The 12750-nt window shown below is 45.9% G+C and overlaps 1 protein-coding gene across 4 annotated transcripts in view; it reads right to left on the reverse strand.

The window, feature by feature from the left end:
• VEZT (vezatin, adherens junctions transmembrane protein) overlaps window positions 1-12750 on the reverse strand; it is a 173882-nt gene that overhangs the window by 38577 nt on the left and 122555 nt on the right. For 2 of the 4 annotated variants that reach the window (XM_063927598.1, XM_063927600.1), the window contains exons 6-8: window positions 9357-9506; window positions 8252-8399; window positions 7570-7901 (exon numbers count right to left, since the gene is read on the reverse strand). The exons of 1 other annotated variant lie outside the window; for it this stretch is intronic. In XM_063927598.1, coding sequence (XP_063783668.1) covers window positions 7570-7901; window positions 8252-8399; window positions 9357-9506 — 630 coding nt within the window. The remainder of the gene's footprint in view (window positions 1-7569; window positions 7902-8251; window positions 8400-9356; window positions 9507-12750) is intronic. One more of the 4 variants, XM_063927599.1, reaches the window with a different exon arrangement.

The raw sequence follows: 12750 nt of genomic DNA on the forward strand, positions 1-12750 counted from the left end.
TATACATATATATATATATATATATATATATATATAATATATTGCCCCCCTCTTCTACAAAACCCCCCGATACCAGTATAAGGTGTGTTTTAAGGGTCCTTGGAGCAGCAGCGCTTCCCTGCATGCAGCTTGTAGTATGATGCAGCAGGAAATGGCGCAACTGAGCTGCTGGTCCCGCTCTCTGGGATGTCCCCGCCCACTTAATGGCACATGGTCCCTGCATAGATTATACTTGCAAACACTCCAATTTTACAGAATACAGGGTTAACCCCTTTTCTGTGCCAGTGTAGGTATATGCAGCGGGCACCGCAGCTCTGAGTGCCTGGCGCGCCCTTATGCCGCCATTATAACCGGGGACCCCGGTTTCTGTACTCACCAGTCCAGCATCTTCAGCTCTGTTTGGGGTGGCGGCATGCTGTTGGAGTGCGCACACAGCCTGGGGATAATGCAAAACAACACCTAAGGAGCTATATCCTGTCAGCGGGGATCCGGACCATTAACCCTTCAAGAGGTTGGTCCGGTACACCCCATCCTTAAGTACCAATATGCAGACAGACTGGTGCTAACCAATGCTGCCTGAAAATAATAAAGTCAAATAAAGTTTTGAAGAAAACGCTCTGGAGCTCCAGAGAATGCACCCGACTCCTCGGGCACATTTTTCTAAACTGAGTCTGCAGGAGGAGCATAGAGGGGAGGAGCCAGCACACTGAAGAATTTTTAAAGTTCCAGGCTCCAATGGACCCTATCTATACTCCATGGTAACTCCTACTATCCCAGTATCCCCTAGGACGTGAGAGAAATTATGTATCCTTCTACATGTGTGACACGCAGTTTGAGGAGAGTACTGCAACGGGCACTCTTAGTGCTACCCTGGATACGCAGGTACATCTCTCTTTTCACTGTCCTCCTTCCCCTCCAGGCTAGATAGGAGGATGGGCATGTGGGGCTAACAGGCCCAGGAATACCAGATTAATGGGACTGACAAGACAAGGAATATGGAACTATGAGACCAATGGCACAAGGAATATCAGACCTCTGAGACCAAAAGGATTAATATGAGAAATAAACGGGACTAAAAAGGACAAAGAATACAGGAATATGGAGCATTATTGAAAGAGCAATAGCACTGTAGAAGCAAGGTGCATATTGCAGTAGGGTGACAGGGAGATTAATGGATTAATGATGATGGATCATGGATCTATACAAAGGGGGTTATTCCGAGTTGATCGCTCGCTAGCAGTTTTTAGCAGCCGTGCAAACGCTATGCCGCCGCCCACTGGGAGTGTATTTTAGCTTAGCAGAAGTGCGAATGGTTGTATCGCAGAGCGGCTACAAAAAAATGTGTGTGTAGTTTCAGAGTAGCTCAAAACCTACTCAGCGCTTGCGATCACTTCAGACTATTTAGTTCCGAATTTGACGTCACAAACCCGCCCAGCGTTCGGCCAGCCACGCCTGCATTTTTCCGCACACTCCCTGAAAACGGTCAGTTGCCACCCAGAAACGCCCTCTTCATGTCAATCACTCTGCGGCAAGCAGTGCGACTGAAATGCATCGTTAGAACCTGTGCAAAACTACATAGTTCATTGTGCCTGTACGTCGCGCATACGCAGAACTGACGATTTTTAGCCTGATCGCTGCGCTGTGAACAAATTCAGCTAGCGATCAACTCGGAATGACCCCCAAAAGAGTATAATAGATTAATGAGAATGGCTCAATGTGAAGGATCTAAAAAATAGGATTTTAATTACCTACCAGTAAATACTTTTCTCGCAGTCCGTAAAGGATACTGGGGTCCATGGGGTATAGACTGGTCCACTAGGAGCCATGGGCACTTTAAGAATTTGTGTGGGCTGGCTCCTCCCTCTATGCCCCTCCTTCCAGACTCAGTCTAGGAAACTGTGCCCAAGGAAACGGACATACTTTGAGAGATAGCCAAGCTAACCAAACTTGAAACAGGAACAGCAACGGCTGAACCAACATTACTTAACCAGGTAACAGTGTAGGAAGATCGAAGCACTGGGCGGGCGCCCAGTATCCTCTACGGACTACAAGAAAAGGATTTACCGTTAGGTAATTAAAATCCTATTTTCTCTTGCGTCCTAGAGGATACTGGGGTCCATTTAGTACCATAGGGGATGTACCAAAGCTCCCAAACCGGATGGGAGAGTGCGGAGGTTCCTGCAGAACTGATTGACCAAACTGAAGGTCCTCAGAGGCCAAAGTATCAAACTTGTAGAACTTAGCAAACGTGTTCGAACCTGACCAAGTAGCTGCTCGGCAGAGCTGTAAAGCCGACACACCCCGGGCAGCCGCCTAGGAAGAACCCACTGACCTAGTAGAGTGGGCCTGTACAGATTTTGGACATGGCAAACTTGCCGTAGAATAAGCATGCTGGATAGTAACTCTGATCCAGCGTGCAATCATTTGCTTTGAAGCAGGACACCCAATCTTATTGGGATCATAAAGAACAAACAGCGAGTCCGTCTTTCTTTGACGAGCTGTTCTTTTCACATACACCTTCAAAGCCCTTAAAAATAGCAGAGGTGTCGGTGACAACCGGGACCACAACAGCTTGGTTGATGTTAAATGCGGACACCACCTTAGGAAGAAAATGCTGACGAGTTCTGAGTTCAGCTCTGTGCTCATGGAAAATTAAATAGGGACTCTTGTGAGACAAACCCCCCAGCTCCGACACACGTCTTGCTGAAGCCAAGGCTAACAGTGTGACGGTCTTCCACGTAAGATATTCTACGTCCATCTCCTGTAACGGTTCAAACCAGTCCGATTGGAAGAACTGCGGCACCACATTGAGAACCCAAGGTGCCGTGGGAGGCACAAAGGGAGGCTGGATGTGCAGAACACGTTTAAAGAACGTCTGGACCTCAGGGAGGGAAGCCAATTGTTTGTGAAAGAAAATGGACAAGGTCAAAATCTGGACTTTTATGGAGCCCAGACGCAGGCCCACATCTACGCCTGCCCGCAGAAAAAGCAGGAAACGTCCAAGATGAAATTCCACCGCAGAATAATTTCTGCTCTCACACCAAGAGACATATTTCTTCCAAATACGATGGTAATGCTTAGACGTTACCCCCTTCCTGGCTTGGATCATATTCGGGATAACCTTGTTAGGGATCCCTTTCCTGGCTAGAATCAGCCGTTCAACTTCCATGCCGTCAAACGTAGCCACGGTAAGTCCTGATAGACGAACCGGCCCTGTTGCAGAAGATCCTCGCGAAGAGGTAGATGCCACGGATCTTCGAGGAGCATCTCCAGAAGGTCCGCGTACCAGGCCCTTCTTGGCCAGTCCGGAGCAAGGAGTATTGCTTGAACCTTTTCCCTTTTTATTCGTTTTAGAATTCTTGGGATCAGAGGAAGTGTAGGAAACATGTACACGATCTGATCCATGGAGTCGTCAGGGCGTCTATCGCCACCACCTGTGGGTCTCTCGACCTGGAACAATACCGACTGAGCTTCTTTTTGTGACGATAGGCTATCATGTCAATCTGTGGATATCCTCATCTACTTGTCAAGCACCTGAACACTCCCGGTTTGAAGGCCCCACTCCCCTGGGTGCAGGTCGTGTCTGCTGAGGAAGTCTGCTTCCCAGTTGTCTACTCCCGGAATGAAGAACGCGGACATCGCCACAGCGTTTCTTTCTGCCCAAAGGAGAATTATTGACACCTCTGACATTGCTGCTCTACTTTTCTTTCTGCCCTATCGGTTTATATACGTTACTGCCGTCACATTGTCCGACTGGACCTGAATTGCCCGATCTTGAAGATGTGAGGCCTGCAGAAGGGTGTTGTATATGACCCTGAGTTCCAGAATGTTGATTGGAAGTATGACTTCCTGACTTGACCATCTTCCCTGAAACTGCACCCTGAGTGACTGCTCCCCAACCTCTGAGGCTTGCGTCTGTGGTTAACAGAATCCAGTTCTGAATTTCGAACCTCCTTCCTGCGACAAGGTGAGAAGATTGTAGCCACCACAGAAGGGAGATCCTGGCCTTTGGCGACAGACGGATCCTCTGGTGCATGTGAAGATGCGATCCGGACCATTTGTCCAACAGATCGAGCTGGAAGGGTCTTGCATGAAACCTTCCATATTAAAGTGCCTCGTAAGAGACCACCATTTTCCCCAGAAGGCGAATGCACAGATGCACAGACACCCAGGTTGGCTTCAGGACATCCCGAACCATCGACTGGATTACCAATGCCTTTTCCAATGGAAGGAACACCTTTTGTGACTCAGTGTCCAATATCATTCCCAGGAATGGGAGCCTCTGTGTTGGCTCTAGGTGAGATTTCGGAAGGTTCAGAATCTACCCGTGATCCTGGAGGAGTATGGTTGAGAGAGCAATGCTGTCCAGCAACCTCTCCCTGGACGGCGCTTTTATCAGGAGATCGTCCAGGTACGGAATTATGTTAACTTCCTGTTTGCGGAGTAGAAACATCATCTCTGCCATCACCTTGGTGAACACCCTCGGTGCCGTGGAGAGACCAAATGGCAGGTCCTGGAACTGGTAGTGAGTCCTGCAGTGCAAACCGTAGATAAGCCTGATGAGGCGGCCAGATCGGAATATGAAGGTAAAAATCCTTGATATCCAGAGACACTAGGAATTCTCCCTTCTCCAGACCTGAGATCACCGCTCTCAGAGACTCCATCTTGAATTCGAACACTTGTAAGTACGGGTTCAAAGACTTGAGGTTCAGAATCGGTCTTACCGAACCGTCCGGCTTCGGTACTACGAACAAGTTGGAATAGTACCCCTTGTTTAGTAGATGAGGTGGAACTGGAACAATGACTTGAGTCTGTACCAGTTTTTGGATGGCATGCTGTAAAGTTATACTTGCCTCTTGTGAAACTGGCAAGCCTGATTTGAAGAATCTTTGAGGTGGGAGCTCTTGGAACTCCAGTCTGTAGCCCTGGGAAATAAGATCTATGACCCAGGGATCCTGCCACGAATTTGACCAGATCTGACAGAAGAATTGTAGTCGGGCTCCCACCTGACAGCCTTCCAGGCATTACGGTCCACCATCATGCTGAAGTCTTTGAGGAAGCAGAGCCTGAGCTCTGTTCCTGAGCGCCTGCAGTTGCTGGTTTGCGTGGTTTACCTCTTGCGCCGCTGGAGGACGTAGAAGCACCTCTGGATTTTCCCTTGAATTTGGCCGTCCGAAAGGACTGTAACTTACAAGCTGAATAAGTCTTCTTGGTTGGGGGGGCTGCGGAAGGAAGATACATAGACTTATCCGCAGTAGCTGTGGAGATCCATTTGTCTAGATCATCCCTAAACAAGGCCTCTCCTGTGAATGGTAGGCCTTCCACGCCTTTCCTGGAGTCCGCGTCAGCAGTCCACTGGCGTAGCAACAAGCCCCTGCGTGCCGACACTGCCATAGCAGTGGTGCGTGCGTTAAGTACGCCTATTTCCTTTATGGCTTCCACCATAAAGTTCGCAGAGTCCTGTATGTGCTGCAGGAGCAAGACAACATCCCCTCAATTAGGTTTCCTGACCATTTCGCAATGGCTTTAGTGATCCACACACATGCAATAGTGGGTCTTTGTGCCACCCCAGCAGCTGTGTACAATGATTTGAGTGTAGTCTCAATTTTACGATCAGCCATGTCTTTTAGGTAGGCTGCACCAGGAACAGGCAGAACAATTTTACGTGACAGCCTAGAGACTGATGCGTCCACTATCAGTGGACTTTCCCATTTTTTCCTATCCTCCAAAGGAAAAGGAAAAGAGGAGAGTAAGCTTTTAGGGATCTGAAACTTCTCATCAGGATTAACCCATGGTTCTTCAAACAGGGTATTCAATTCCTTAGACACAGGAAAAGTAACTGAGGACTTCTTCTTTACATTAAAATAAGATTCCTCACGCTCCTCTGACACCTTATCAGGAATATGCAGAACATCTCTGATAGCCTCTATAAGAGCCTCTATTCCCTGTGACAGAGCCACTTCCCCCCTCCAAGTCTACCTCACCCTCTTCCAATTTTGACCCATTAGCGTCAGAGTCAGATTGCAGGATATGGGCCAGAGATTGCTTTTGCAGACAAATGGGAGGGGACTGAGATGCTTTTTTGGGGACTGAGCCTTTGCTCATAAACTCATCCACAGTTTGTTTTAAGTATTGCGTCTCTTTCTCATTGCGGAACAATTTTGTAGAAAGAGTGGAAATCATTCCTTTAAGAGAATTAACCCACTCCGGTTCAGCCCCGCTAGCTTGTGAACCCTGAGTACCCAGTAATGAGCCCCCTGGTGAAGAGGAACAATCCGTTGTACAAGAAACACACTCTTTGCCTGACATCATGTAAATGTGACAGCACACACACACAGGAAAAGGTTAAGCACAATTAACCCACAAAGAGCCTTTCAGGGAGACACAGAGCTGTTTGGAGCCAGTCCCCACCGCGCCCTTATCGCTAATGGCAAGATTTGCCAGGTCGCAGACTAAGTACCCTGGAAGGGGACTTAGTACACTAATAGTCGCTCCCCCACTGTTATGACCCCCTGGTACCGCCAAGGTATTCTGGAGTCACACTGGAGGAGCTGCGCGTCCCTGTCCTGTCAGTGTCTGTGTCCACTGCAGAGGGAAAATCGCGCTGGTGAGCTGCTGGATCCTCTCATAGTGAAGCCCCGCCCCTTCAATGGCGCGTGGTCTTCTCGCTTTTTTTATTCTGGCTGAGGAATCTGGTGCTTAAAATGGAGAGAAACCGTTTTAAGGCTGCGTTGGCAGTCTGGGTACTGTGTACAGTGTGCTGAGACGCAGTTGTGTACTGTGTCTGGAGACGCATTCCGGCCCTTTTAGAAGCCGTGCATCTCCGTACCCTTGTGCCGCTATAATGGCCAGTGCCCCGCAAACCGGGACGCCGGCTTAGTACTCACCACTCTTCATTCTTCTGGCTCTGTTAGGGGTGGCGGCGTGCAGCGGGAATGTAAGCTCACCGTGGTGGGGCTTCAGAATAGTTCCTTCAGGAGCTCAGTGTCCTGTCAGCGGGGAATGGGACCATTAACCCTTCAAGAGGTTGGGCCGTTCCCCCCTCTAAGTCCCACGAAGCAGGCAGGCTTGTGCCTTCCTTCAGCGTGACCATCTACTCCGGGCACATTTTCTAAACTGAGTCTGGTAGAAGGGGCATAGAGGGAGGAGCCAGCCCACACTATCAAGTTCTTAAAGTGCCCATGGCTCCTAGTGGACCCGTCTATACCCCATGGTACTAAATGGACCCCAGTATCATCAAGGACGTAAGAGAAAAGTTCATTCGAGAATAGGACATGCAAAGGAAGTGACTGCTATATTGTTAAATATTGCTGCATGTTTTGCTTTTTAATCCTAATATATTGCTGGCTATATGGGTAATGCGGGGATAAGAGCTTATACACATTTAAACAATAAAACAAAACTTGGTAAAGTATTGCATCATCTGTTTTGTTAATAAGAATACATAACACATGCATGCTATCTTTCCTGAAGTAGTTTTAGCTTCGTGAGGTGTTAGATCTACTGTATCTTAGCTTATATGGTTATCTACTGTTCTGGCAATTTTCATACCTGCAGATACAAACTTACTCATTGAGCAGCGCCTTCAAGTGTAGTTGCAGACTGCGCACAGCGCCATGAAGACTGTTCAGCTCCCCAGTTTCCCGTTTCCTCCTATTAGTACGCTCAGCGCCGGACTGGTGTTGCGTTTCAAAATAACGATAAAACTCGTAGCTGCGCTTCAGTTCCGTTAAGCAGGCAGCCTGAGTATGAGGTAGATCCTGTGCCACGTCACACCAAACGTAATGTGGAAGCAGCTCTGGGCTAGTGAGTGACCCTTGGCATGCATTCTCAGGAGACAGGAGTAGGGCTAAGCGTCGGAAAAACTCTGAACTCTGCCCTATCCACAACTGAAATAAAACCTGTCAAAAGACAGGCAATACTGTTAATAAACATGATTTCTAAAGACAGAAGGATAAATGAAAGATAAAACAGTTCTATGCTTAGGAATCCACTATAACATGTAATTAATTGAACAGTAAAAAAATGTTTGTATGAATTGGGTATGCATTACAGTCTTTTTTTAATGGGAAGCCTTAATATTTTTGTACAGGGAGTTATAATGGCAGAGGAAATAAAAATACAAGAAGGTACACTAGCACTTCTCACATATCAAAGCTTTTTATTCATTAAAACAAAAATTTAATTGATGCAGAAGTTTGTGTTCCATGAAAAAGAACAACTATACAAATATATTTAGCACACGGCTTACCTTTAAAGCAGGGAGGCTGAAGCCATCAGTCAGATTGTGTGCATCCTCCTCAGACACCTGCTCTTCACTTAATCCAAGACCCAAGTCTTTCAAAGGAACAACGCAGATGTAGTTAGTTACATTGTCTATCTCACAGTTTAAGGGATAAGTTTAGTTACCGTTAAGAAAAAACAAGAGTGGCAAAGAAGGTGCATCGTTAAAGGTAACCTTACAGCCCACCAAGAACCTTGGCAATCTAGACGAATTTTACATAGGCATTTTCTGGTGCATGGGAGTATAAGTGCTGCCTATTTCCCTATAGATTGCAAGTTTGCATAAAAGGCCCTCTTATCTCTAAGGGGTCAATCCAATTAACTGTATGCTGCACATACTGTACTGCCAGACTCACAGATTATTGTTTGTGGCCCCATAGGGCTATGTGCAAAAATCTATGAGACCAGGGTAAAGGGGGGTATACACGGAGAGATCCGTGCTTACAATCTAAGCAATCTGATATATCTATACTGTAAGTGTGTACCCATCATGAGTCTGTATACGTAGCGCAACAGACCTTGTACTGGAAAAACTCATGACTGCTACATTGTAGCACTTTGTGTACAGATTCAGATACTCAATCGCACACAGATATACAAGTGTCATATTAAATCAATCAGCACAGTCTTCACATGCGTCCTATTCACATTGCTGTACGACTAAGACACATTTTCAGCAAGCAAAGAAGCAACACTAGAAGATTCTTACACGACCTAGCGTGCCAAGAGCGGCTGTTTGGTGTGACTGCAGAATGGATGTATGAGGACAAATCTGTATCTGGACTGATCAGAAGATACTGTAAATGGAGCAAATCCTCACATAGGTCTACAAAACAGTGGAACTGTAACACAGCGGCCTATCACTGTAGTCCTTGGTGTGCCCAAAGTAATAGCTTATTTCTCAGGTGTGTGCCAAATATGTCATCTGTGCATCTAACCCACTCACGGCAGTGTCCATGATCCTACAAGGCCATGTAATAATTTATATGACCACACACAAATGATTACGTAAATCTTTCACACAAACTAACCTGTAAATCATTGTACCAGAACAAAATTATTGGAAAGGATATTTTTTCAGCATGTATAATGTAGCAAGACGTGAAATTCGGAAGTTGGTTCTGACTGTTTTGTAGACGGCTTTGCGCAAACCAAGGAGGTGCTGGCTTACATGTTTTCCAACTTTATCATACGGCCAAGCAGCACTGACCCTGTCAAGCAAACTTGAAAAGTAAAATGTGATACATCTGTACAGATGTCCCAAGCCACTTTCGCCACATATATTATGCTTTCAACAAATATTATTTATGTAGTATAAACATAACAAATGCAATGTAAAATAGAACGGTTTTTAAACTTTTTAGGTCTGTTTCTCCAACTTTGTTTTACAGCATTTTATTACTATTTAATGAAAGGAAAAAAGCAATTCTCTTCAACTGCACACCCTGACAGTGTGGGATAGGCTTCTATGTAAAATGAAGAGAACACAAAAAGAAAATATGAGTGAAAGATTTTACTAAAGGTGCCCAGAGGGCAATTCCATGCCTATTATACTCCAAGCCACAAGCAGGTGATGTATAGATTGGTGTGCGCTAGAGGATCAAACACAAGAGCCAAAGTCAAAATTGTCACCATTTGAAGTTAGCGAGTAAGATGGATTTAACAGTTCTGCATTACTGGCTACAGGGGGACATGTACATAGGTAGCAATGCAGCTTCATGATGTCTACTGCTGGACAATCCTATCTCATGCCACCTCCACATAGAGAATGGGGATTCATGTGCTGTATGTGGGCTACGTGTTTTATTGAGAAGGGAACTGTCCTATCATCAACAACCACATAAACGTTTAAAGCAAATCACTTGTGAAAAACATTCTGCATTGACTATTTAACTCTGTCAGCCTCTAAAAAAGTGTTGTAGCTCATTATTGGCTCCTGAAGCCATTGGTGAAAAGCACTAATGACTATTTAACTATTTAAAGTGCAGACATATTTATTTTACATGTATGAAAGGATTGACACCTATTGCCAACATAGAAACAGGCTGCAGTGGGCCCTGTTATATTTCCTAATCATAGTATTTCTACTAATGAGCGTTTAAAATGCAAGATCTGAAAGTGTGGGTTTGGAAGTGCAAGGTATTCCAGAAGCCCATTCCCTACATTCCTTGTGGGTAGTCTGCCTAACATACATCATGTGTCACCTTCCCCATCATTTACAAGGGACAGCAGAGAAACCTCATAACCAATGTGCCATAACAGCAGTCTGGATGTGTCAGAGCAATGTCTACCTTACAAGTGAAAATTTCTAAAGAAACTGTAAATATGTCATCAGGATTCATTTCAAAGTGTAAAACATTGTAACTGAGATATCCTAACCATAATTTACAATAGTTTTCAAATTATACTATTTAACCAAAGCTGTTATTAGAAGTGTCACACCACAATATGGATTATCAGTTTCCTAGAAGTAAAGATCGCATGCAGAACGAGAACAGAAATAAAATACAGATAGGTCATGGATTAAGCATGGTCCATGCACACAGACATGTATGAAAATAAACCACGCACAGGAAATACAGAACGCTGTCATTTTCATGATCTGCATGGAGTGCACACGGAACGACAAAACACAATGGGGGTGATTCAGACCTGATCGTAGCTGTGCTAAATTTACACAGCTACGATCATCCACACTGACATGCGGGGGTACGCCCAGAACAGGGCTTGTCCGCCCCGCATGTCAGGCCCGGCCCCCTCCGCAGATGTACAAAAGCATCGCACAGCGGCGATGCTTTTGTACTTGAAGAGTAACTCCCAGCCAGCGCAGCTCCTGCGTGCGGGCCGGGAGTTGCTCGTCTTTGTGATGGTTGCAGCGGCTGCGCGTGATGTCACGCAGCCGCTGCGCCCCGCCCCTGCATGGTCAGGCCACGCCTGCGTTGGCCAGACCGCACCCACAAAACAGCGGCCAAACGCCGCCGTGCTGCCCCCTCCCACCCAGCGACAGCCACTGCCTGTCAATCAGGCAGAGGCCATCGCTGGGCTAAGACAGCCATCGGCTGTCTGGCATACGCCGGCGCCGCATGCGCACTTCTGACCTGATCAATGCGCTGCGATGAACGGCAGCATGCGGTCAGGTCAGAATGACCCCCAATGTACCTACTGCTGAGGAAAACTTTGATATAGGGAAAGTTCATGTATTCTGTAACAACATTAATGAGAGGAGAGTAATCCATCTCAGGATGGCAGGTAATGAGAACACAAAGCAGCAGATGATGTTACAGGCACAACTAGGACTATGAAATACTTCACAGAATAATCTACATGCACACACAATTTTCCTGAAAATATATTGGGAACATTACAACTTCCACATACGGTCATGAAATTCACTAAGAAAAGAAAATACATTTTTTAATTAAGGATACCTTCTAATGCTTGGCAGGCAGTTCAGCACTGCATAAAGCACAAGGCTGAGAAATACCATATTTTAGGTCTCCCGCGTGTATTTCCTACAATATTAATACACATACAAATCTCTACCAGAGACATGTAGTTTTCTGTGGTGTCTGTATAAATAGGAAGCTAGTAAATGGGACATTACGTCCTCTAAGTAAGCTTCCTTTTCAATTTACTACTCAGTACATGAATTTAATGAATATGCATTTTGCACACAGATTATTTTTATGAATGGAAAATGCCTTATGTTGTGCCTGATCCGGTCAAATTAGAGCTCAGCCATCAAGTGCAATGGGCAGTGGTCACATAACGACGGTAGTGATTATCTGGAAATACAAGTTACACTAACAGGATAGTTAGGGGTCCGGTATGAAATACTGACGGTCAGGAGACCGACCCCGGAATCCCGAAATCGAGGCAGGGAGTCCCCTCGCCACGCAATGGGCCCGGTGACGAGCTTTGAACGCCACACTATTATATTACCCCCTTGGGTGGTAGCGTGGACCCACCACCAGAGAGGAATACTGGGCTGCGGTCGAGTTCTAACCGCCGGAATTTCCCCTGGTTTCGGAATTCCGGCGTCGATATTTCAACCGCCGGGATCCAGTCATTCAAGAAATTAACTACGCCCCATAGTTAGTACATTTAACTCTCCTGAGCACTACACAAGTCCCACACACATAACTAGCTGGTCTGTATTTTCTTATTTTATCACTTGCATCCATTCCCAGTACACTGTACACTTCAGTGTGTCGGCCTAGTAGCTATATTCCCATATCACAATCTTTATGTGTGTCACTTTCCCCCATTATATACCACTATATTTCTATGCCTATCACAATGTAGGCATTGTGTCATTCCCACCCACTGAAGGACACAAGTGGGCTTCAGAGCAGCTAGAATTAAGGCAAATTGCTCAGTCCAAACTTCCTTGGTCCTTGTCCAGCCTTTAAAAACCAGCTTAACTACCCCTTTTTGTGCAAACTATACTGTGCCCAATTATTTTCT

This window comes from Pseudophryne corroboree, chromosome 6 (genome assembly GCF_028390025.1).
Source record: "Pseudophryne corroboree isolate aPseCor3 chromosome 6, aPseCor3.hap2, whole genome shotgun sequence".
In the NCBI taxonomy this organism is placed as follows: domain Eukaryota; kingdom Metazoa; phylum Chordata; class Amphibia; order Anura; family Myobatrachidae; genus Pseudophryne; species Pseudophryne corroboree.